Here is a 25159-nt window from a genome sequence, read left to right as displayed (position 1 = left end):
GGAAAGAAAAAAATCAAGTCGGAATTTAATGCATGACCTGACTAGTATAAATTTTCTCTTCAACTTAACACGCATAAAGGAAGCTTGGCAGATATAAAACAATTACAAAGATCATGTGCATATGATGAAAATCAAGCTTTTATATGTTGTATAGATGTGTTATAGAGCTAATACATAAGGACTTTGCCCATATTCACTCTGGGTTGACAAACTGTCTGCTGATCAGGCTGCAGAAGAATTCACTTCTAACTAGAAATATCCAGTACGCCATCATTTTATCAGTTATTGGTCTGCTAGTACACAACAAGTGGCTCTGAACAAGTTGGGCCATATGGAATCTAACCCAATCCCATGGAAACACAGGTCTCAGACATTCTAGGCATGTAGTCCATCGGGGATGGGTACCCGATCCCTCAGGCGACATGGCTGGGCAGATGCTGGTGGGGGGCTGCTTTGAATTGGTGACATGACATGGTGGGCAAGATGGCTGAAGCGATCCGAAAGGAAGATCGATGGCCAAGCAGTTTAGAGGCGTGAGGGCTACTGTACACACTGAAGTCTCGGAAGGGGTGGTCGTTATCAACCGCATTTCATCTAGCATGCGTACAGGACTTTACTTGGAACAAAGGATCATTTGGAAGAGCCATTGCACATCTGTATGTGGTTTTGGTGTTTCTGACCATCTAATCACAGATGGCATCGGCTTGTATGCACCCATGCCCGCAAACTCCACTTGCATTATCACATATTTAGTTGTGCAATGCATCTGAATACATACACTCCATGTAGTGGCAGATCTGTTGATACAGCTGTTCTGGACATGGGAATTGGCTTAGTCCTCCGTCCCAGTAGAACACCTCAATGGTTAGTTGACCCACCAGAGCCACATTGTGGAGAGATTTTCAAAGAGGCTTACAATATATTTCCCTTATACATGGATTCTCCTTTAACTAAAAGCAATGACCATAGCAAATAACAGTACAATATCTGTAGCCAGGCAATACTGTCATCTGACCAGTCCAAAGTACAGAATTAGCACAGTTTATAGATTAGGAACCCTGAAAAACAGAGGTGCACTATTGAAAGGCACTGTGATATACACAGAGCTTTAGAAACAGTTCTGCTAGTTGGCTACAGCCAAGGCACTTTTAAAGGACACTTGAAGTGAGAAGGATATAGAGCTGGCATATAAATTTTTTATAACAATGCAAATATGGCTGTCCTGCTGATCACGCTAAAGTGTGACTGGATCTGCTGCATGCTTGTTTCCGGTGAGCGATTCAGACACTACTGATGTATTAAAGATCAGTAGAATTGCCAAGCAACTAGTATTGTTTAAAAGTAAATCTGGCAGCATCCATATCCCCCTCACTCCCGGTGTTCTTAGCATAGAGAAGGTATCGTTTAAATGTCTAAACAGGAAACCGGAACACAAGCAAAATTAATGTTAAATTCAACAAGAAATGCAGTAAAAATCTCTCTCTTCTGATTCTAGCAGGTCAATACAGTCACAGTGTAAGATGCATACAAATGGAGAAAGAGTTTACTCTTGACCTTCCAGCTCTAAAGGTTTCCCCAAAAATGGCATTTTTTCAATCAACTTTGATTACTTACAATAATGTCCCTTAACAAAATGAATTGCCAATCAAAACCACACAAAGTAGCAATCCAGACAAAGACTAGACAAATAACATTTATATCGCGCTTTTCTCCTGGCGGACTCAAAGCGCCAGAGCAGCAACCACTAGGGCGCGCTCTATAGGCAGTAGCAGTGTTAGGGAGACTTGCCTAAGATCTCCTACTGAATAGGCGCTGGCTTAGTGAACAGGCAGAGCCGAGATTCGAACCCTGGTCTCCTGCGTCAGAGGCAGAGCCCTTAACCATTACACCATCCAGACAAAAGGTGATTTACCAGTAAGTATTTCCAACCGTTACAGCCATTTTTCTTTCAGGACCAGAAGCAAAATCAGTGGGAGGGTGTACAGTAGGCAAGAACATCTAGGTTGCTATTGTGGCTTGTGCTCCAGATTGAACATTTATTAAACTACTGTTTTCACAACAAGAACGCAGAGTAGACGTAGCAGTGCAGGGAAGTCTCCCAAAATAATGCAATAAAAGCCTGAAAAGAGTTTTGACACTTGCTACCTGCTTTAGTTATAAAGTACACAGGTTCATTTTTCCAACAAATTCACTTCTCAGTTTATTTCATCAATTAGGAAAACAAATCATTTGCCTTATTTGGTCACAATTAAGCAAGCTTTAAAAGAATGGCCATTTCTCTAGTGCTGCCTTACGAAATATAGAAGATTGGATAGGACTACAAGTCCCAGGCAAAGCAGATGCATACACATCTGCAACAATAAAAACAGGTCAATGGACTGATGAACCTCGCAAAGACTGCCAAACACTGGTCAACTGTAATAACGGATTTAGGTCAGTAGTGCTTCATACAGCAGAGTTGCAACTAGAGTGTAGCAGGTTGTAATAGACTTCCTTCTGCAAATCTGATAGACTTGGAGGCTCTATGTGGTGCAATTCATTACCCTGAGAAATTGATGAAACAGGTGTTTGCACAGTTGAAGGATGATTATAAGGTTGTGAATCATAATCTGAAGAGACGTAAACTTGAGCAATGCATAATAATAATGCATTTTACAAAGAATATGAAAGAATCTGTTACTAACCTTGAATATATACTGTTAGAAGAATGCATCCCAACAAAGCAGCAAAACCATGCTTAATCATTGTCTTGTTTTTCAACTGCAGCATTTTAGCAGAAGCCAGGAGAAAAGAGATTATTTTCACAATTTTAGGTATTGTCTTCTTTGGTTGCAAATATCACTGCAAATAAATAAAAAACAGTGTGTTACCCAACCAGTTGCATAAAACACACACAGTGTAGAGTTTACCAAGCAAGGAAGCAACATAATCAAGTGGTTACTACATGTACTTCAAACAAAAAACAAGCAAAAAAAAAAAGAAAGAAAAAAAACTTGTTTAGTTTTTTTTTTCTTCTGGCACTCCTGAGATTACAGTTGGGTAGCTAAACCAGCTTGGTGCTAAAATCAATGTTGCTATAACTCCAAAAAGTTGTTTCTTCTGCGTAATTCTGCCATTTTTTCTTTTTATGTCAATGTTATTTCCCATGCCTAGACAAAATGTTAGAAAAATGTTTTCTCATGACCAAACTGATGATAAATCAGACATTTAAACTTAAAACTGAAGATGTATAGATGGCTCAGACGCTTTATTATACGCTGATTAATACAGAAGACATAATTGGACCTCAAAGAGCTGCTGGTGCAACTTGCACACCTCAACAGTTAATGTGCACAAAGGAGACTTGTGTTAAGATGAATGGAAAGCAAGTTTTGGCTTTCATTGGCCTCTTGTTTCGGTGAGCTTGACCTGCATGACCCTGTCAGCCTGGCGCTATTCCTGAATGGAAAAATTTGTATTTGTTCAAGGATGTGCCTCAATTACTGTTGGTGACTGCTTCCACCATAAATAACTCAATCTGTCTGTTCATCAGAACCCAGGAACTTTTCATTTTAATTGGGGCTCTGGAGCTATTTAACACAGAGGCAAATTAGTGGTGGAGCAAAGAGATGCCTGTCACTTCCAATTCCACTGGGTATAGGGGCACACAGCCTGTGACCTGTGGCCTACTTTTCACACATCTGTGACTTCTGTGTAATTAGGAAACAAAGAGGGTTCATCACCACAAAGGAAAGGAGACAGCCTAGCAACAGGAGGGAACCATATTAAAAACAGAAAGCACTTAAAGATGGTCATGTGCTGCAGGATAGGGGTGCGCATAGATACATCCAACTTGGCACCTACTCAACACAAAAATACAAATCTTAGCGAAAGGGGAGGGGGGGGGGGAGAAAAACAAACAAGGCAAGAGGATCCCATTCACAAGACACAAGCTGCAATCCTAGTTGTGAGATTTTTGATAGAGAATCACACGGCACTGTTAACTTTAAGGGAGGGAACACACTTGCAATTCCTGGTTCTCTTTTGGAATTTGCAATTGCGTTTTCCGCAAACGTTTTGTAGCTATCATTCCATGGTTTTCATTTGTAGCGGCATACACAGTTATAGAGTACCCTCGTGTCGTGCTGAAAAAAGCGGAAAGCTTTTGGATTTAAAAACGACATTTAAGGGGAAACGAGGTGAACCCAAAACTCGACATTTGTCTCCAGAAAACAGTGGTTAAATGGTGCCTTGAAGCTTTAAAGGACACCTGAAGTGAGAGATACATGGAGGATCCTATATTGATTTCAAGTTCCCTGAATAAAACCAAAAACAAGCATGCAACTAATCTTGTCAGGTCTGACCATAATGTAAAACACCTAATCTGCTGCATGCTTGTTCAGAGTCTATGGCTAAAACATTATTAGAGGCAAAGGATCAGCAGGATACCCAGGCAACAGGTGTTCTTTAAAAGGAAATAAATAAGGCAGCCTACTTATCCCTCTCACTTTAGTTGTCCTTAAAGTATCCCTGACCTGGTCCTGCCCCCTCCCCCCCAATACTTTTATAAACGACGGAAGAACAGGGGCCACTGGAGGTGTTAGTCCTCCCCTTCCAGCACCCCAGTAGCCCCCGTTCTGTCATCGATTATGGGTCGGTCCACTCAGCCTGTCCTTAACTACACCCCCTCCACTCGTCGCTTAGTTCCAGATAGGATTCACTGCAGACAGTGCGCAGGGGAGTTGCGCTGTGTACTTGCTTGTGGTAATTGAGTTCAGAAGGATATACAAACTCAATGACCACAAGCCCGAACACAGCGCAGCTCCCCTGCACGCTGTGTGTCATATCTAGAACTAAATCGGGGGTGGAGAGGTCGGAATTATGGATAGGCAGAGGGGAGGAAGAACTACCATCTCCTCCCTGACTATATTCGACGTTCTGCTCAGTCAAAGAATATGACTGAGCAGAACAGGGGTCACAGGAGGCACTGAAGAGGGGGGGGGGGGAAGAAGAGGGGGGAGGATGGTGCTGTGACAGTCACAGTACCAATAATAAAACAGTACTAAAAGTATAAGGATGGGGTGAGGGGGGGACCAGGCTAGGGGTACACTATAGTCTTTACAGGAATTAAACCCAAAACCTTAATCTCCACAGAGTTATGTACTCATTGTAGTAGGTTTCCATGTTTCTCCATCCTAAATAGGACTCAAAAATATGGTGGTGTTATTAGGAAATGTTTTCAGATATGGTCTAAATTTCCTCTGGGGTTAAAACAAACCTTGTCATATTAAAAAATAAAAAATGGTAACAGACTGAAGAGCCAAATTCTGACACCCATATAATACACCAGGGTTGGACAAATCCACAGAACCAGGTAGTCAGGGCTCTTAAAAAGTTTTCTTTAAGTATTGCCAATGGAGCTAGCACCAAAATATAATTTGCTAAACGTTTAATAGAAGTAAACAGAATAGGACAAACTATTTTATTTTATAGACAGGATTATGAGAAATTAACTTATTACAATAGCTCCTCTATGCATTCTCACTTGTAACTGTGAAAGATTCCTGGTCCCAAATATATGTGACAAGATATATATATATACACTGTACAGTGCTGCGAAATATGTCGGCGCTATATAAATACTAAATAATAATAATAATAATAATATGTCCTCGATAAATACATGGGTTTACCTGGAACCGTAAGGCTGGTTTCACACTGCAAACAGGCCTTCGGGGAATACGGTTACTACGCGGTATTGCCCATCTGGCATCAGTCCAAGTAGGAAGTGACACGCCCTTGCGTTCACTTCTTGCTTTCGGTTATGAGGAAGTTACTGGGAAGCGTATTATAAAAATAAAGCTTCTGCGCATGCAACATCACATCAGAAAATGATTAAAAAGCCATGCGTCGCCAAAGACTAACATGACTTTCGGGCCGACACAGATCACCGCAAGTCCCCGTAGAAGCCGTGTGGTAACGTAGTTCTGGACCAGCGCCAGATCGAGGACTTCCGGCAGACCACATTGCAAAACAGGTAATATAAACGACCCCATAAGTTTGCACTGGAGTGCAGTTGCAGTGTGTCAATTTGACGCACCACACCGCCCCAGTGTGAAAGGGCCCTAAGACTCCTAGAATATAGGGATTTGCTCTATTAGCTTAAGAGTTCACAAAAGAATCTCAATTCTGGATATTTGTTTTATCAAGCTGGCAACTTGGGGCAGTTAGTGGCCAGGACCATGAAGCCCTCTTATAGTAGATGAGCCCTAGCGGAATTCTTGCTCCAGTGCACCCATCCTCTGTTATAGCCTACCAAAATCTCTCTTGGAAGGGATTAAATTCACTCCCATACAGTTAGGTTAATGCACAAATATGGAACTGTGCTAAATATAACTTAGGCTCACAGGCCTCAGCTTGCATTCCAGTGGTGGGTAATGTGGCCTTTGCGGCTACTCTGCATAAATGATCTGCTCACTTCTGGTCATCAACAAATGTTTATTTTTTTCAGAGCCATGATAGATTTCCTAAAGAAGCTGTATTGCCTACAACTAAAACCGAAGAGGTCTGCATCCCACTATGATATCCTTCAGTATTTTTAGCAGTATGTTAAACAAAGCGATTTAGCTTCAAAGACAACTAAAGCAAGGGGGATATGGAGGTTGCCATATTTCCTTCTAAGCAATACCAGTTGCCCGGCTGTCCTGCTGATCCTCTGCCTCTCATACTTTTAGCCATAGACCCTGAACAAACATGCAGCAGATCAGGTGTTTCTGACTTTGTCAAATATGACAAGATTAGCTGCATGCTTGTTTCTGGTGTGATTTAGATACTACTGCAGCCAAATAGATCAGCAGAGCTGCCAGGCAACTGGTAATGCTTAAAAGGAAATAAATGTGGCAGTATCCATATTCTTCTCACTTTAGCTGCCCTTTAAAAGAGTTATTAAAAGGTCTTCAATCCTCTAGAGTTCAACCCCAATTTGAATGTTTTACTTATAACCTCAAATTGCTTGTGTAAAAATGTATGGGTTTTTTGTTTCTTTAAAGAGAACCCGAGGGGTGTTTTTCAAATCTTAATAGAACACAGAGGCATGTTCTGTGCACAATGACATGCCTCTGTGGCCTTCTACTGCTGCCTCCAGCCCCCCACCCGGGCTCTGCTGTCCCCCCTCCCCCCCTTAAAAATAGCGCCAGGCTAGCGACAATCTGCTATTTCACTGTTATAGCACCCCATAAGTGTGTATTTTTTTTTTATTTTTTTTAGATGCCCCCTATTGTCTGCTGATAGGTGGAGTTCTATCTATTAGGAAATATTGACTGGTTTATTTTTATTTAAACTGCCCAGATATTTTTTTTAATCACACCTTATATCATCATTTCATGAGCATATGCACCCTGGGGGGCTGGGGGATAGCTAAAACCACACTCCCAACAGACCGCAGAAGTGGTGGGGAATCAGATATATATTTTATATATATGTCCATATGCAGGACAGTCTCTAATGTTTACGCTTTGTATGTATTATAAAGAGACCATTCTTTTTTTATCATGTACCTATAGGGCAGGTCCAGTTGGACATACGGTGTATGGTTAGTAGTTCCCTGGTCCCATTTTCAGATAGTTTTCTATATACCTTTTTCCATCCTCTAGTATCGGACGCAGTAGAACTGCACACCGACTATACAAACAGGTTGTTGCCAACAAAATATTCACCTAATGTTACCTTTAAATCCTATCATACAGTGCACCACAGCACTTGTAAATCCCATGGAGGTCTAGAAATCAGACACAAGACTAGTTGCTCCCTTTGATGTGTCTCTGGTGTCTTCATTTCAGAAACATTATAACATCCTTCCTAGTTCAAACAAAAATAAACTCAGCAAAGGGTGCATTTGTTTACGCTTTGAGTTGCCTGCCCCAGGAGAGGATGTGCTAGAGACAGCAATCACTGCATGAAGAATACAATCAGTTCTCACCAACACTTTTTGTTTCTGGGGATTATTATCTTGGAAAGCAGGGTGGGTCACCTCCTAGCATGAGCAGAGCTTCCTAAAACAAAAAGCATTTCCATTCATCCTGCAGTTTTTAAAGGCTCCTGTACACATGCAACTTTTCTGCCAAACTATCATCCAAACTTGGGTCTGTTCGACAATAGTTGGGTGTGTGTACGCATGACAAACGACTAGACGAGCAACTGATAACAGGCGGTTTGCCCGATCCAACTGGCAGATCAACCCACACGACTGATATTGTGCAGTTGGCCACATGTGTACACGTCATTTGAACGACTTGTGCTTGTTTTGAATATGGCCATATCGTGCAGTCCCTCGGTCCGCTTGCCTTTGCAGTATGCAAATGAGTTGGTGGTTCATTTGGTTGGTGTGCGGACAATACAGGTCATGCGGTTGGTTATGTCGATTGGGTTGGATGTGCACTTTTGTTGAATGTATGTACGACCCTTTAAGTTACCCACAGATATGATACATCTACATACATACTATCTGCAGGCTAAGTGATTGTGTTTGTATTTAAATACTTGTTTGTGGCAGACTGAATCGGTTCTTTCACTCAAGCATCAGATAGATAAATTGAATAATAACTTTATCATCCAGTGTGGATTATAGTTTGTGCTTTCACAACCATGTTGCCAATCTTAAAAGGTTGTCAATGAGGGCTTCATACACAAGCTAGAGATGGTCATAGCCAGAGAGAGGCTGTCTGTCTGGCCAAGTATACAGCGGCCCTGATAAGTCGGCGAGAGATCCACCCTGCTGGAACATATCGTCCAAGCACTAGCACCGCATCTGTACAGCACTCGGCCCCAAACTATCGCTCTCAAGGGATTGAGTCTGGATCCCTGCAGGTGATGGCCCTTGTGCTGCTGGACACTGTTTCAGCTTACAAAAGAAGAAAGGAGGAGGATAACTGCTTTATAATATACATTTTATATTTTACTAAATATATTTACAGAAGTGAGCTTTCAGAAGGGTTCAAGTTCTGATCATCAGGCTATCCCCAAAAAGTTATTACTGGATATTCTTTTCTGTGGTTACCCATGGCTAAAGCTGGTCGTTATTTATGGTTAACGGGTGACTTTTTGGAGCACAGTGCTGTATAGACATCTATAACCTAGAGGCATCAATTTCTATGGAGGGAGAGAGGGGGAAATAACACGCAGTGTCCAACAGAGAGGCTTATGGTAGAGTAAGCGAATAATGCATTTTGGTCATTCTTAATTTCTGACTGTACTATACAATGGGGTCAATTCATAAAAGGCTGGGCGAAAACATTTGGTCTAGAAAATACTGCATTCGGTATTTTAGACTTGTGTGTGCCAATTCATAAAAATGTTCACAGGTGCGGTAGTTCAGTAAATTACTGAAGCCCATTGACAAAAACCTGTCCATAACAGCAGAAGAGAGTGGAGTGTCTGTGTTACAAGCTGTTCTGTGCAGTGAGGGCATTACAATAGTAAGAGGCATCCCAGACATCCCTTTAGATGTACAAGTTTTGTTATACTGCCTCTGCTTGCTCTGAATCGGTCTATTAGTCTTTCTTAGCATTCTATTTAATTGCCACAGCTTAAATTAACTTCCAAGAAACTTGAATCATGCCATGCTTAGGTGATTTTTCACCACTAGCTCCCACAAATCGTCAAATAGGAACCCAAGAGGTTAAACAGCTAAACAGCCTAAAGCAGTGTTTCTCAAACCTGTCCTCATGACTCCCCAACGGTGCAGGTTTTGCAGGCAACCTCACCTATGCACAGGTGCCTCAGCTACATGGAATCCACCTACCTGAGACACTAATTACCCCACCTGTACATAGGTGAGGCTGCCTGCAAACCATGCACTGTTGGGGAGTCACGAGGACAGGTTTGAGAAACACTGGCCTAAGGTATTCAGGGGAAGCCTGTTTTGTTTCTATCTCGCTCTGCTGTTGCTTGGAGGGTTTAAAAGCTTGTTCCGCTTGAGAAGGCTGCGGGTCCTATAAGATTCCATCATCCAGATTTGCTAAAGACAAGCTGTTTCTAATGGCTCCCTGCTCCTGTCATTCACATCTCTTACTGCTTCTGTTTGGGAGTCACAGCTCGCAGCACAGTCTTCTCACACAGACACTAAACTTTTTCACCACTTCAAAGCAGACCGTATTCTTTCGTGGCTTTCCCACATATTGTAAGCTTTATAAATTGACATTTAATGAAATGTGTTGAAGTATTTACCGCACAAGTCAGTAATTTACCTCACTGCTTGGTAATTTCAGCTTTTCATTCGGTAACAGAATTGACATTTTCTTAAGTGCTCAATAAAGTCAGCTTTTTTCTGCATTACCGAATGCTGCAATGCAAATAATCGACCCCATGGAGAATGCTATTGCGTGTCCCGGCAAGTGCAGAGTGATCAACAGAGCATGCTGCAGATGATATAGCTGCAGATGATATAGCTACTGTCCTTGCTCCAGCTTGCTTCCACTGGTGTCCTGTGCAGCTTTCCAAACTGGCCAATAGAGCTCCAGGCTCAATGTCATGTGACCGCAGTGAGCTTGGAGCTCTAGTGGCCAGTTCGGAAAGCTGCCAGGAACACTAGCAGAAGCAAGCTAAGGAGAGGACAGGTAGTTATATATACTGAAGCAAGCTCAGCAGTTCACTCTGCATATTGGGGCTGCCGCACACATTACCCCCAATATATCCACATATCTGTAGTGCTATACAGTATATATTTATTTTGTATATGAGAAATAATTAGGTTAAAAGTTGCCTGAAAAAAGTGCATACTGCATATTAGCCGGTACAACACCCAGGGCAGTGCTGTAATCACAGTACTAGCTCTGCTGTTAGATTTTCTATTTTCACGGTAGATAAACTAAGATTATTTTGCTACATCACCATTTTGTCAGGTGTACTGAATACATGGTCAACCACATACTTTCCATGTCTGGAATGTATTAAAGAGGACTCCTAAAAATTATCTTATACACATTCCTGACTGATTAAATTAAATTCAAAACTAAAAATCTGATGATTGAAAATACCCGTATATATCCTACAAAGTATTGCAGACAAGCCAGTGGCACTAGACAGGAATGCGGATAGCGAGAGTGGACAGCCTCCTGAGATGCCCACAAATTAACTGCCTGTGCACAGATAGTACCTAATGCTGGGAATACACGGTACGTTTTTGAGCCATTAAGATGGCTCGATTGATCATTTCCGATACCCTGCCGGATCGATTCCGTGCTCGATTTCGCATAGGAAACAATGCGTAAAGATAAGGAAGATAAGCGAGCCGAGCGTGGAATCAAACGCGAAAATTGATCTGCCGCGAAATCGAGCGCGAAAAACGTACCGTGTATTACCAGCATAAGCTTGTGTCTGCGTTAAGATTTTGTCTTCCATCGCTGCATTCAATAGCTGACACAAGACTGCAGTGTTTTATAAAAAAAAAAAATATGATGCATCTGCAAACAATTTAACCTTAGAGACAGTATAGCATTTACATGGAATGTGGAAAGAAAAAAAAGTGCATAAACGCACACACACGCTGTTTACAATCCTCGCTAGGCAAAACTTTCAAAAGGCTAGTTAATTACAAGTGTGTAATCTAAGCACCTATTTCCGTGTGCCTCTGCTCCTGCTTCCAGCTGGAGGTGCATATTTCCCTTCCAGAAAGGGTTACACATAGAAGACTAAAGCCAGCTGAAAAACAGTAATTGTGCTGCATTTCTTGAATTACCATCTGCAGTCTTCTTTACTGGCCAAGTGCCAGCACAATAAAAAAAAAAATCAGGGAAGTAAGGACCCTCCTCTTCCTTGAGCTCCTGCCCCCAAAGGCTGCCTCAGGCGCCCAGTCTGACATGCTTTTCAAGGCGCGCTCCACTACAGGCCAGACATCCTGGCTCCACTTCCATTGTGTGCAGGGGGCTGTTTTGCTCCTTATCCAAGTCATGGATTAGCATAAGAATACCATCCTCTCTTCAAGCAGGCAAATCCAAGCAATAGCCCTCCCTTTCTGAGGCTTGTACATGGCAAGGTTTCCCCCTTCCTTGATATTATTTCTCCACAAATCATTTCATCCCATTCAGAGCCTCTTAGAAATTCTAACACTTAGAAAGTGACGACAGACCATCACATAACGCATGCCTATTATTTTAAGCCTGTGCTGGGGACTCCACTGAAAACTTCAGCTACACATGGCAGGCAATACAGAAAGTGCCCTTATGCCAGATTATATGTTACTTCCTGTTGACATTTTCATTATTTTATAACACACTAAAACAGATTGTAGCAAAACTCGTTAAGAAGCAGAAAAGGGTAAAAACAAGTCTAAAAATGCAACAATGATTAAACAGAACCAGACAAGTGTAAAACAAGCTTTACATCATTGCTGGAGGACCATCTATGACAAGATAATTTCCGTTTCACAATTTAATTTGTTAAAATGAAAACAGAAGTTGCTGGAGGATAATAAACTTCTCATCCATGGGATGCACAGGCACATTTCAGTTTTCTTTACAATTGCTTTGTATCAAACATACCAATGTGGGAAAAAGTGTGTTAACACACCATATACCAGTTTAATGTACATCAACTGCAAACTCATGTCTAGCTGAAAAGAGAACAGCAAGTCCCACCAGCCACAAACTTGCCCCGCGTAACTACAAAGGGAAACTCCAACTTTACTTGCTCTGAGGAAAACAATGTCTTCAGTTTATGCTGGGTACACACGTCACGATTTCCCGCTCGATTCGTTTATTTCCGACATGTTCGATTCGGTTTTGTTCGACACAGCCCTCGATTTTGCATACTTATCATGCAAAATCGATGACTGTATCGAACGAAACTGAATTGAACATGCCGGAAATAAACGATCCCGCTCAGTCCCACGGATCGAGCGGGTAAAAGCAACGTGCGTACCCAGCATAACTATGAATGACATACTCCACATCTGTGCTCAGTCACGACCCTCTGCTGCCAGTTAACACCACAGCACGTCAGCCCTAGACACGCGTAGTGTTAATACCGCTGCAATTCTGCTACATTTGCACTCAAATTGTATTGGTGGGTGGCAGAAGGGACGCTGCTCACCAAATGTGCCTTTCTGCCTCCTGTCTGAAAGAGGTCTTAAAGTGAACCTGAGGCGAATATAAACTGATGAGATAAACTATTAAATTTATCCTACTCCTAAAAATGTATCCCAGGGTTTTCTTTTATATTTAAACATTTACAAAGTAGGTTGTATGTTTTACTGTCTCTAATCAATGTCAGCCAATTACATGCCCCGGAGTTAGAAAAAGGCGTTTATGGCTGTAATTTGCTCATCAGTGATGTTTACTACATTCCTGCCAAGGTACCAACTAGACAGAAGCGGTCACTCCCATGCCTAGAAATTAACTCTTTCAGGCTGCAAAATAAATCGGCCTGGTTATTAATGTGTTTAGTACTGTACATACCACGTTTATCTCATTGTGTCACATATCGCCTGGGGTACACTTTAAGCGAAATCTCCAGTTGCCATAGTTAAAGGGAACCTTAACTCAAAATAAAACAGGAGTATTACTTACCTGGAGCTTCTACCAGCCCCCTGCAGCCATCCTGTGCCCTGCAACGTGTATAAAGATACGCGTTCACGTCCGCGATAGCCTCCTGTACCAGCTGTAATGTGTGCAAAGGTACGCGGGACCAGAGGAGCGTCAATGACTACGAGGGCACAAGATGGCTGCAGGTGGCTGGTAGAAGCCCCAGGTAAGTAAAACTCATTTTTTATTTTAGTTAAAGGGAAGGTTCAGGGACAGAAAAAAAAAAATACAAATCCATTTACCTGGGGCTCCGCAGGCTCCTGGTGGTCTCCGGTGGCCGACCCGACCAGGCCAGGCCGGCGGCCAGGTCGGGCCTCTTCTGCGCTCCATGCCGGCGCGCTGACGTCATCGGACGTCCTCCGGGCTGAGCCTGCGCAGTACAGCCCGGAGGACGTCCGATGATGTCAGCGCGACAGTGTGGAACGCACAATGGAGCGCAAAAGAGGCCCGACCTGGCCAGGTCGGGTCGGCCACCGGGAGCCTGCGGAGCGGCGGCGAGGGCACCTCCTGCCTGCCACGGGCTGGAGGAAGCCCCAGGTAAGTGGATTTGGATTTTTTTTTTTTTTAACTGTCCCTGAACCTTCCCTTTAAGGTTCCCTTTAAGTCTGACAACAGTAACTTCAGGGTCACTAGTTTTAAAATGGACGGGGCCAACTAAATTGACATTCTTACAGGTATATCAGCTCTCAAATAAAATTAGGTCTAAGACCAAGTTCACACTACGGGCCTGATGCACGAAAGGCTGGTAAATTTGATGTGGGCAGACAGCTCACAGCAATGTAACTGGTACTAACGCAGGGGAGCAGCGTGTTATATTATTAGCACCATGCACTGACTCTAGTGGAATAAGCACTTCTCCCCAGTTTTACCTGTGCACAGCAAATTTACCAGTCCTTTATGTGTTGCACAACGGCCGAGTAGCAACGCAGGCATAAGGCAACACACTCTGCATTTTTTTTCCTCATAGCATATAGAATTGCTATAGCAACATGCTCATTAAAGGGGCACTACAGCGAAAAACTGTAAAATTTAAAACATGTGCAAACAAATACAAACAATAAGTACATATTTATCAGAGTAAAATGAGCCATAAATGACTTTTCTCCTATGTTGCTGTCACTTACAGTAGGCAGTAGAAATCTGACAGAAGTGACAGGCTTTGGACTAGTCCATCTTTTCATAGGGGATTCTCAGCAAGGCTTTTATCCTTTATAAAGATATTCCCTAAAAAGGATTTAAAGAGGATCTCCAGTGAAAATAATGTAGTAAAAAAAGTGCTTCATTTTTTACCATAATTATGTATAAATGATTTAGTCAGTGTTTGCTCATTGTAAAATCTTTCCTCTCCCAGATTCACATTCTGACATTTATTACATGGTGACATTGTTACTGTGGGCAGGTTATTTAGCTGTTTCTAGCTGCTCTGTCTGTTACAGACAGCTAATAACAGCTATTTCCTGTCTCTGAACATTGTTACATTGTGGCAGTTTGCCAGCAGTACCGCGGTATTCAGAGCCTCTTGTGGGAGGGGTTTCAGCACAAAATCAGTCACACAGCGCCCCCTGATGGTCTGTTTGTGAAAATCATTGTCTTTCTCATGTAAAATGGGGTATCAGCTACTGATTGGGAAAAAGTTCAATTCTTGGTTGGAGTTTCTCTTTAAACAATGTTGCTGGCCAGCCTCCCTGCTTGCTACACAGGTTTTTTTTGGCAGTTGGACAGAGCAACTGCCATTCACTAAGTGCTTTTGAAAATAAATATATCCCCGATAATCCCCTATAAAGAAATGGACTTGTCCAAAACCTGTCACTTCTATCAGATTACTACCTACTGTAAGGGAGAGCAATATAGGAGAAAAGTAATTTATGGCTATTTTACTCTGGAAAAAAAGTACTTCTTATTTGTATATGTTTGCACATATTTTAAATTTTACAGTTTTTCGCTGTAGTGCCCCTTTATTATAGTATTTATAGTACTATAGTGTTACAGTAATCAGCTTGTTTTCACACAGGTTTTTCAAACTTGCATTGCAGAAAGTGCATTTGGATAATGTGGTCCATTAAATTGCAGAGATGTAAACATGCCCATACCTTTATATGGAAAGTGCATTCATATACAGCATTGTGCATGAACACACCGTTACTAATATCTGCTTCCTACTTCAACTATTCTTAAAAAAAAAAAAAAAAAAAAAAAAAATCAAACATTTATCAGGTTATTACATTAACCACTTTGCATCCAGACCTTGTTTTCAACTTATTGACCAGAGCAGTTTTGACAGTTTAGCTATGTCCCTATTTAATCAGAAATAACTTTATCCCTACTTATGACACAGAAATGAAATATATATTGTTTTTTTCAAGACAAACTAGGCTTTCATTGTATGCCATTTTTTTCCCTCAAACAATTTTGTTTTCTATGAATTTTAATGGGAAAACAAAGAAAAAAAATAGAAAACACATGTATTTCTCAGTTTTACCAATTCCAGTTTAAAAATAAAAAGTGCTACTGTCGATAAAAAACACACATTTTGTTTGGCTATTGTTACTGCTTATCACAAAACTTCGATTATGTTCCTGTCACAATTTATGGTGAAGATATTTGATTCTGAAATAGTGCTACAAAGTGTGTTTTTCACTATGAAATGAGAAAATAAAGTACTTTTAATAGTAAAAATCAATCTCATTAGCTCAGGAAACTTATATTCCCATTCACCAATTAGTGCTGCATCAGATAGTGCCAGAAATGTGCACAGGAGCAAGCCCAATCCTGCACAGCACTGCTTCTGCTACAAGACGTATATCTACTGACCTGTGGCTTAGATGAAGTCACAGAGGACGTATATCTACTGACCTGTGGACGAAGTGGTTAAGGCTAGGTTTACAGGAGGGGTTAAGTTCTGTTGGCTGTAAAAATGGGAATGCAACAGAATTTAAAAAAAGTTACACCACATGCTACGCAAGCTTTGCATCACACACAGTGAAGCATACAGTCAAATAACAGTATGCTTCACTGCATGCACGGTAATCGGTTGGATAGCAATGCACGGGATATACTCTGAATGTCACATAGATTTACAATTTACAAAAAAGTGTGACTTTAATGGAATGCCTCAATGTTAACAGGGCCTAAACAATTAAAAGTGATTTAATGTAAAACCTGGAAGTATTTTAATGTGAAATATGCACTATTGATCACTATATATTATAAAAATGTAAAGGATTATTATTTTTTTATTTTGTTGTGACTGATGTCCTTAATCAGCAAAAAAAAGGTTGTTCACCTTATTTCTAAAGGGCCAATTAGTTTGATCGCAGCGTTATTACCAAATAGCATTTGGCTTCAATGCACAACAGGGGTGTTTTAATCTTTCTGGTCCCACTTTGTGGACGATGGCTGCTTTTAAAAGTGGAAACCCCTAATCATAAGTGAACAGCTGCCCAATGTGTGTACGAGGCTTCACAATGGGATGGTTGCTGGGGTGTATATTCACCATGCCATGAAATGGACTTGCAAGTGTCTTTCTATTCACAGAAACTTGGAAAAGAAGCAGAAATCATTTTACTATTGACAACAGATATTTATACCATAGAGAATGGAAACATGTGCATATACAGTTCAGGTCAGCTTTAACATCGGTTGCTTTTCCCTAATAACCTCGTATAGCAGCTCCAGCCCTTCCCTTTCTGCCAGATGTTGATTGGCACCGCATAGCATTTTTGCTGGAGTTTGGAACAGTTTTTCCTGAACCTGGCAAGCATTTCTGTATCCCTACTATTCTCTCATTTTAGGTTTCTAATCACTGCACACAAAATGACAGCCGCAACAATGCCAGCCAGCACGCTGCTCTGGTCTGTCATCGAGAACAAAGCAATACACATTGTATTAGCATTATGCTAAAGTTAAACTGTGCAAAACTGCTGGCAGTGCAAATAAGCCCACCACTGGGTACAGATATAAACACATACGATTACTGTCATCCAAAGGGGTCAGAACTCGATAGCTAAAGGACCGTATCCACTACACAGTCTTTCAGACAATTTTTCTAACGACCGGCAATTTTTGGTACATGGGTACAGGCGCGCGAAACAACGTTTAGCGTCGAACAGTGATAACGACATTGTATCAGATCTTTGATGACTCAGCGCAAAGTACTTGTGTTTGACTAAGTTCCTGTGCGCGCACCTTGTGTAACTGCCGGCTGTATCATGTGACGCTTGTTGTCAGGGGGAAGGTGATGGATCCATCTTCCTCCATCAGGTGGTGAGTATTTAGCTTACGGCCACAGTTTAAGGACCGGTCACTAGTCTACAGGTCAGCGATACATCTGATCTGTTGCTACTGAGGAAGGAGAAGGGATGACACATCGAAGGGCTGTTTCCAGCTATGAGGGTGAATGAAAGAACAAGCATGGCTGCATAATGAATAGCACTCTCGCCAGCACTGGGTCCCCAATCCCAGCCAGGGCACTATAAGCATGGAGTTTGTGTGCTTTCCCCATGTCTATGTAAATTTTCTCTGTGCACTCCCACATCACAAAAGCATACAGATAAATTAATAGGCTTCCCCCTTTTGATTGACATTTAGTGACATGACTATGTACTCTGTAAAGAGCTGCGGAAGATGTCAGTGCTATTTAAATACTAAATAATGTGCTTGAGAGTCACTTGGGCACCGCTAAAGATCCAGCATGCCAGGAACATTGGAGCAATCTTGTACACACTAGATCAGGGGTCGGCAACCCGCGGCTCCGGAGCCGCAAGCGGCTCTTTTTCCCCTTTGCCGCGGCTCAGTCCTGGCTCCGGTGCTGCAGGGCTGCCCATTCTGACACTACACCCATAGTGGGTGACTGGGTGTCAGTGGTTGCGGCGCGCGTGTGACGTTTGCGCGTGTGACGTCACGTGTGCTGCCGCTGGCCGGCAGCCTATCAGAGAGGCCGCCGGACCAGTGCAGGGCTTCGGGCGGCCATTTTCCCGTAGCCCTGCAGTGTAGTGCAGGCAGGACGTGACGTCGGGAAGGAAGAGGAGCCGACGGAGTTGCGCGCCACAAGGAGGTCGGGACCGGAGGTCGGGACAGGAGGAGATCGTGACAGGAGGTCTTCTTACTAGGTGAGTAAATGGGGTTTTCTTTTCAGATCTGCTGAAGGATTTGTGCATATTGGGGTCATTTCTGCTGAAGGATTTGTGCATATTGGGGTCATTTCTGCTGAAGGATTTGTGCATATTGGGGTCATTTCTGCTGAAGGATTTGTGCATATTGGGGTCATATTTGCTAATGAATTGTGCATATTGGGGTCATATCTGCTAACGATTTGTGCATATTGGGGGTCATTTCTGCATATTGGGGACATATCTGCTAACGATTTGTGCATATTGGGGACATATCTGCTAACGATTTGTGCATATTGGGGACATATCTGCTAACGATTTGTGCATATTGGGGGTCATTTCTGCATATTGGGGACATATCTGCTAACGATTTGTGCATATTGGGGGTCATTTCTGCATATTGGGGACATATCTGCTAACGATTTGTGCATATTGGGGGTCATTTCTGCATATTGGGGACATATCTGCTAACGATTTGTGCATATTGGGGGTCATTTCTGCATATTGGGGTCATATCTGCTAACGATTTGTGCATATTGGGGACATATCTGCTAACGATTTGTGCATATTGGGGACATATCTGCTAACGATTTGTGCTTATTGGGGTTATATCTGTATATTGGGGACATAGCTGTTAACGATTTGTGCATATTGGGGTCATATCTGCATATTGGGGTCATATCTGCTAACGATTTGTGCATATTGGGGACATATCTGCTAACGATTTGTGCATATTGGGGACATATCTGCTAACGATTTGTGCTTATTGGGGTTATATCTGCATATTGGGGACATATCTGCTAACGATTTGTGCATATTGGGGTCATATCTGCTAACGATTTGTGCATATTGGGGTCATATCTGCTAACGATTTGTGCATATTGGGGACATATCTGTTTTATAATGGTTTTGCGGCTCCCAGTTTTTTTTCTCTTTTCGGAAACGGGTCCAAGTGGCTCTTTCATTCTTAAAGGTTGCAGACCCCTGCACTAGATTGTAACCGAAAGCAGTTTTTATTGCTGCCCGGCCGTGATCAGTTCAGCGTGTGAGGCCATATTTGCTAGCCTATGCTTTTATTCGCACGTATAAACTGTGATACAATGAGGGGTGATAAATCCTGTCCTAACACACTGCTAAGCAGTGTGCTAAACTCTCATTACTTAAAATGCATACACCCCCTAGACTGAGCAAACAACAATTCAAACAATTCAAAGAGGGTGCCAAAAGGAACCATACTCTTTCAACAAGTATACAAAAGCAGGGTGCAATGGTTAGGTTTACATTCCAACAGCAACAGTCTCCATCCCACTAACAGGAAATATCCTCTTCCTGGGTGAAAGCCTTTACCCTCATTCAGAAAATATAGCTGCTCTTTCCCAATGTCTACCTGAGGCATAAGCAGACTTTATGGCACTGGTTTGTGAGGGGGGGAAATCACTAGCATAGCTAATTCTTGCTGAGATCTTGTTCCTGGGACAGTTTATAGAGAAGTACTAGCTGCTGCTTTATTAAAGAATAATTATCATGAAATTGTCAAATTTAAAATAAATGCATACAAGATGTATATTTCTCACAGTAAAATGCACTATAACTTATTTTTTCTCCTGTCACTGTCACTTACAATAAATGGTGAAAATCTGGTTTTGGACTAGTCAATCTGTGGCTGGATAGTGGCTGGATAGTGTAAGATAGTGGCTGGATAGTGTAATGGTGATTGTGTAATAGTTAAGGGCTCTGCCTCTGACACAGGCGACCTGGGTTCAAATCTCGGCTCTGCCTGTTCAGTAAGCCAGTACCTATTCAGTAGGAGATCTTGGGCAAGTCTCCCTAACACTGCTACTGCCTATAGAGCGCGTCCTAGTGGCTGCAGCTCTGGCGCTTTGAGTCCGCCAGGAGAAAAGCGCGATATAAATGTTCTGTGTTGTTGTCAATCTCTTTATGGGGGTACTCTGTTATTTTACTTGCAAAAGCACATACTAGACTGCAGTTTATCAATCTAACTTCCAAAATAGTGAGGAAGTGAGTAGGCTGACAGACATCTTTGACAAAGCACTGAAAATGTTTTTATCACTTTTAGACTATAATCAGGAAAAAAATCATACCGCCAGGGAGGTTAACAAAACAGGAACTTCTATCATAGTGCTGTGCTATAACTCTATATCTCTCCGTACCCTAGTTACTCCGCTGTATTCATTCAAGTTATTCGAGGGACAAGAGCGGGCAGCACGGAGACAGGATCGGGTGGTGAGGTTTGAGTACCACAATCAGTGGGAAGCGCAACTAGCTAAGGGGGGTCCTAAGTGGATTGGGACCCTCTAGAAGTAAGTGCCCACCCTGCATTGCCTGTTTTGCTTTTACCCAGAAATAAACGAATATATACTATCCACTGAAAGCATCCCTGTTTATTCTATCTGCACCTTGAGTGCACACAGGTGGTGACATGGAGAGATACACCATTAAAGAAGAGTATATCTGCGCTGTTAAATAGCAATGTTACGTTTTACCTTTGGATGTGAGGATTCATCCCCATACAGCAGCTACATGACAGTCGGGTGCTCCCCAAAATTAGCCGGGTGGAGCACCCACCTAAAAGAGCCTGGGGAGAACACTGCAGTATAAGTGTCTGCATACTCACATACAGTGGGTTGCAAAAGTATTCGGCCCCCTTGAAGTTTTCCACATTTTTCATATTACTGCCACAAACATGAATCAATTTTATTGGAATTCCACATGAAAGACCAACACAAGGTGGTGTACACATGAGAAGTGGAACGAAAATCATACATGATTCCAAATTTTTTTTACAAATAAATAACTGCAAAGTGGGGGGTGCATAATTATTCGGCCCCCTTTGATCTGAGTGCAGTCAGTTGCCTATAGACATTACCTGATGAGTGCTAATGACTAAATAGAGTGCACCTGTGTGTAATCTACTGTCAGTACAAATACAGCTGCTCTGTGAGGGCCTCAGAGGTTGTCTAAGAGAATATTGGGAGCAACACCGTGAAGTTCAAAGAACACACAACACAGGTCATGGATCAAGTTATTGAGAAATTTAAAGCAGGCTTAGGCTACAAAAAGATTTCCAAAGCCTTGAACATCCCACGGAGCACTGTTCAAGCGATCATTCAGAAATGGAAGGAGTATGGCACAACTGTAAACCTACCAAGACAAGGCCATCCACCTAAACTCACAGGCCAAACAAGGAGAGCGCTGATCACAAATGCAGTCAAGAGGCCCATGGTGACTCTGGACGAGCTGCAGAGATCTACAGCTCAGGTGGGAGACTCTGTCCATAGGACAACTATTAGTCATGCACTGTACAAAGTTGGCCTATATGGAAGAGTGGCAAGAAGAAAGGCATTGTTAACAGAAAGCATAAGAAGTCCCGTTTGCAGTTTGCCACAAGCCATGTGGGGGAATCAGCAACCATGTGGAAGAAGGTGCTCTGGTCAGATGAGACCAAAATGGAACTTTTTGGACAAAATGCAAAACGCTATGTGTGGCAGAAAACTAACACTGCACATCACTCTGAACACACCATCCCCACTGTCAAATATTGTGGTGGCAGCATCATGCTCTGGGGGTGCTTCTCTTCAGCAGGGGCAGGGAAGCTGGTCAGAGTTGATGGGAAGATGGATGGAGCCAAATACAGGGCAATCTTGGAAGAAAACCTCTTGGAGGCTGCAAAAGACTTGAGACTGGGGCAGAGGTTCACCTTCCAGCAGGACAATGACCCTAAACATAAAGCCAGTGCAACAATGGAATGGTTTAAAACAAAACATATCTATGTGTTAGGATGGCCCAGTCAAAGTCCAGATCTAAATCCAATTGAGAATCTGTGGCAAGATCTGAAAACTGCTGTTCACAAACGCTGTCCATCTAATCTGACTGAGCTGGAGCTGTTTTGCAAGGAAGAATGGGGAGGGATTTCAGTCTCTAGATGTGCAAAGCTGGTAGAGACATACCCTAAAAGACTGGCAGCTGTAATTGCAGCAAAAGGTGGTTCTACAAAGTATTTACTCAGGGGGCCAAATAATTACGCACACCCCACTTTGCAGTTATTGATTTGTAAAAATGTTTGGAATGATGTATGATATTTCGATCCACTTCTCACATGTACACCACTTTGTATTGGTCTTTCACGTGGAATTCCAATAAAATTGATGCACGTTTGTGGCAGTAATGTGACAAAATGTGGAAAACTTCAAGGGGGCCGAACACTTTTGCAACCCACTGTATGGAGATATTGCACATAACCTCAGAACAACAGAAGGGAACTATTTTGAACTTCACAGTTTTGTATCAAAACGCAATCATGATTCATAGACCTAATTTTATTCAAATATAATGATCAGGTTTCCAGCATATAGTGTGTTTTACAAACTGTGGAATCCAATATGGCTCCCTTCATGTTTACACAAAAGAACATAACGCTAAGTGCTTTCGAGCCACAAAAAATAAGGAAAGAGGAAGAAATGATTTTAGCATTAATAATGTATGTTTCCTGAGAAAATGGAAATAGACTTAAAGTCTGCTTTAAAAAGGACATTTTTATTACCTTTAATTTATAAATCACCAGCATATCACAGAAAAGGACAAATATGCTGTTTATTACAAAAAAATAGCCACATGGCTTTGAGGGTGAGCGAAAGAAGATTATTAATTTTGTTTTATCCAGGTTGTATTTCAGGGACCCGTAAGGAGTTGGCTGAAAGGAAGTATTAGTCGAACAATTATACAGCAGTTTGGCAAATAACCTATCCCCCTCCCCCCCCCCCCCCCAAAAAAAGAGCCAACCTGCATTAAAAACCCATTGAGGTCAGTGGTAACGAAACTGGAGTAGGAATATTACTGCAACCCTGTTCAGGACTTTGGCAGGGTCCACTGCAATCAGAAACATCAGTGGCAGTTCCTCTGGTCCAGCAGAGACTTTTTAACAGTCTAAAGGTGGCCAATAACAATACAAGAACAACCGTTTATGACCGATTATTCATATAAACGATCAGAAATGATCATTTGGGACCACTAACGGACAAAAATCTGCTAATCAATCCGATCATATTGATGGAATGGATTTTATCAGACGAGATTCCCACACGATTATTTCAGATCGTTCATACAAATAGTTTGTGAACAATTCTTCGGCAAATTGTATTGTTAGTGGCCACTAATGATTCACTCTTTTTTAGTCTATTTGATATAAGCAACTGCCTAAAATACTGTATCCAGTATATTCACTCAGTTTACCCTTCTACTACATAGATTTGGTAAAACTGGGACAGAAAAAAAAAAAAAAAAAAAAAAAAGATTGGATCGTGGCGACAATTAAAGGACAGATGCGAGGAGAAAACAAAAAAAAGGATCTACTTACCTGGGGCTTCCTCCAGATCCTGGCCGTCGATATGTCCCTTGCCTCAGTTCCACTTCCAGACGGCGGCCCTAGGTCCCCTTCGTTGCAGATGCAGACCGTTGCAGATTCCAACCTGAACAAGCGCACGGCCATGCTGCTCGCAATCACGTGGTCCGGAGCATTCTGCGCCTTCGCAGAATGCTCCAAGCCACGTGATCACAGTCACGAGAGCCCAACTGCTGTACGCAGTCGCAGAAGATGCAAACTGGCGAGGTTGGCTTCTGCAACGGAGGGAAGCCCAGGCCACCGGCTGGAAGCGGAGCTGCGGCAAGGGACATATCGGCTCCCAGGTGCTGGAGGAAGCCCCGGGTAAGTAGATTTTTTATTTTTGCTTGGACCTTCCCTTTAAGTCATTGGCTGCCCAATTATAGCTATAATTTATCCCACGGCCTGGTAACTAGGGATGTGGCTGCCATTGTACTGGTTATCTGTAATGCAATATGTAATGTCACATTTGGATATTGAGTGAAGCCTGGCATATTGGACAACAAGATCAATAACTTATTTTTCGGGCATTGCCGTATTCTTCGAACCACAAGTCGCACTTTTTCTCCCCTAAAAGTGGGAAGAAAAAGTTACTGCGTCTTATGGATCGAATACAAGCAGCCCCAGACTCACAAACGCCCGAAAAGGAACCACCGGTCACCCGTTGTGATGCGAAGGAATTCTTGTACTTCCCCGTGCAGAGTAATATGCAGCAGGAGCGGAAGTGTTTCTTACATGCTCCGGGTGGCTGTAGCGATGATCAGCGACATCTCCTCTCCCTCCAGCTGCCTCTAGTGCTGGCTTTTGCTTACTGCATCACTATATGCGACCAACACTAAGTGGAGCCATGAGAGAGAGGACACATCCCTGATCATTTCTGCAGCCGCCCAGAGCAAGTGAGAGGCTGCTTCCGTTTCGGATACACTGCACTTTGCACAGGCAGCACGGAAGAGAACACAGGGGCAAGGAGGATGACACAAGGGCACAGAGGGAGATACAGATGGCCACAGATTGACACAAGGGGGATGAAGGAGGACACAGATGGGCACAGGTGGCACAAAGGACGGCATGGGGACTGAAAAGGACCTAGATGGACA

At 42.5% G+C, this 25159-nt stretch overlaps 1 protein-coding gene across 9 annotated transcripts in view; it reads right to left on the bottom strand.

The window, feature by feature from the left end:
- The window catches only part of BMPR1A (bone morphogenetic protein receptor type 1A), a 348175-nt gene that overhangs the window by 248223 nt on the left and 74793 nt on the right, over positions 1-25159 (bottom strand). For all 9 annotated transcript variants that reach the window (XM_068258612.1, XM_068258616.1, XM_068258613.1 and 6 more), the window contains exon 3: positions 2685-2841. In XM_068258612.1, the coding sequence (XP_068114713.1) occupies positions 2685-2769 (85 nt within the window). In that variant the 5' untranslated portion in view covers positions 2770-2841. The remainder of the gene's footprint in view (positions 1-2684; positions 2842-25159) is intronic.

The sequence above is a fragment of the Hyperolius riggenbachi genome, chromosome 10 (assembly GCF_040937935.1).
Source record: "Hyperolius riggenbachi isolate aHypRig1 chromosome 10, aHypRig1.pri, whole genome shotgun sequence".
In the NCBI taxonomy this organism is placed as follows: Eukaryota; Metazoa; Chordata; class Amphibia; order Anura; family Hyperoliidae; genus Hyperolius; species Hyperolius riggenbachi.
The sequence above is the reverse complement of the archived record's forward strand: the minus strand, read 5'-3'. Positions and strand labels throughout refer to the sequence as shown.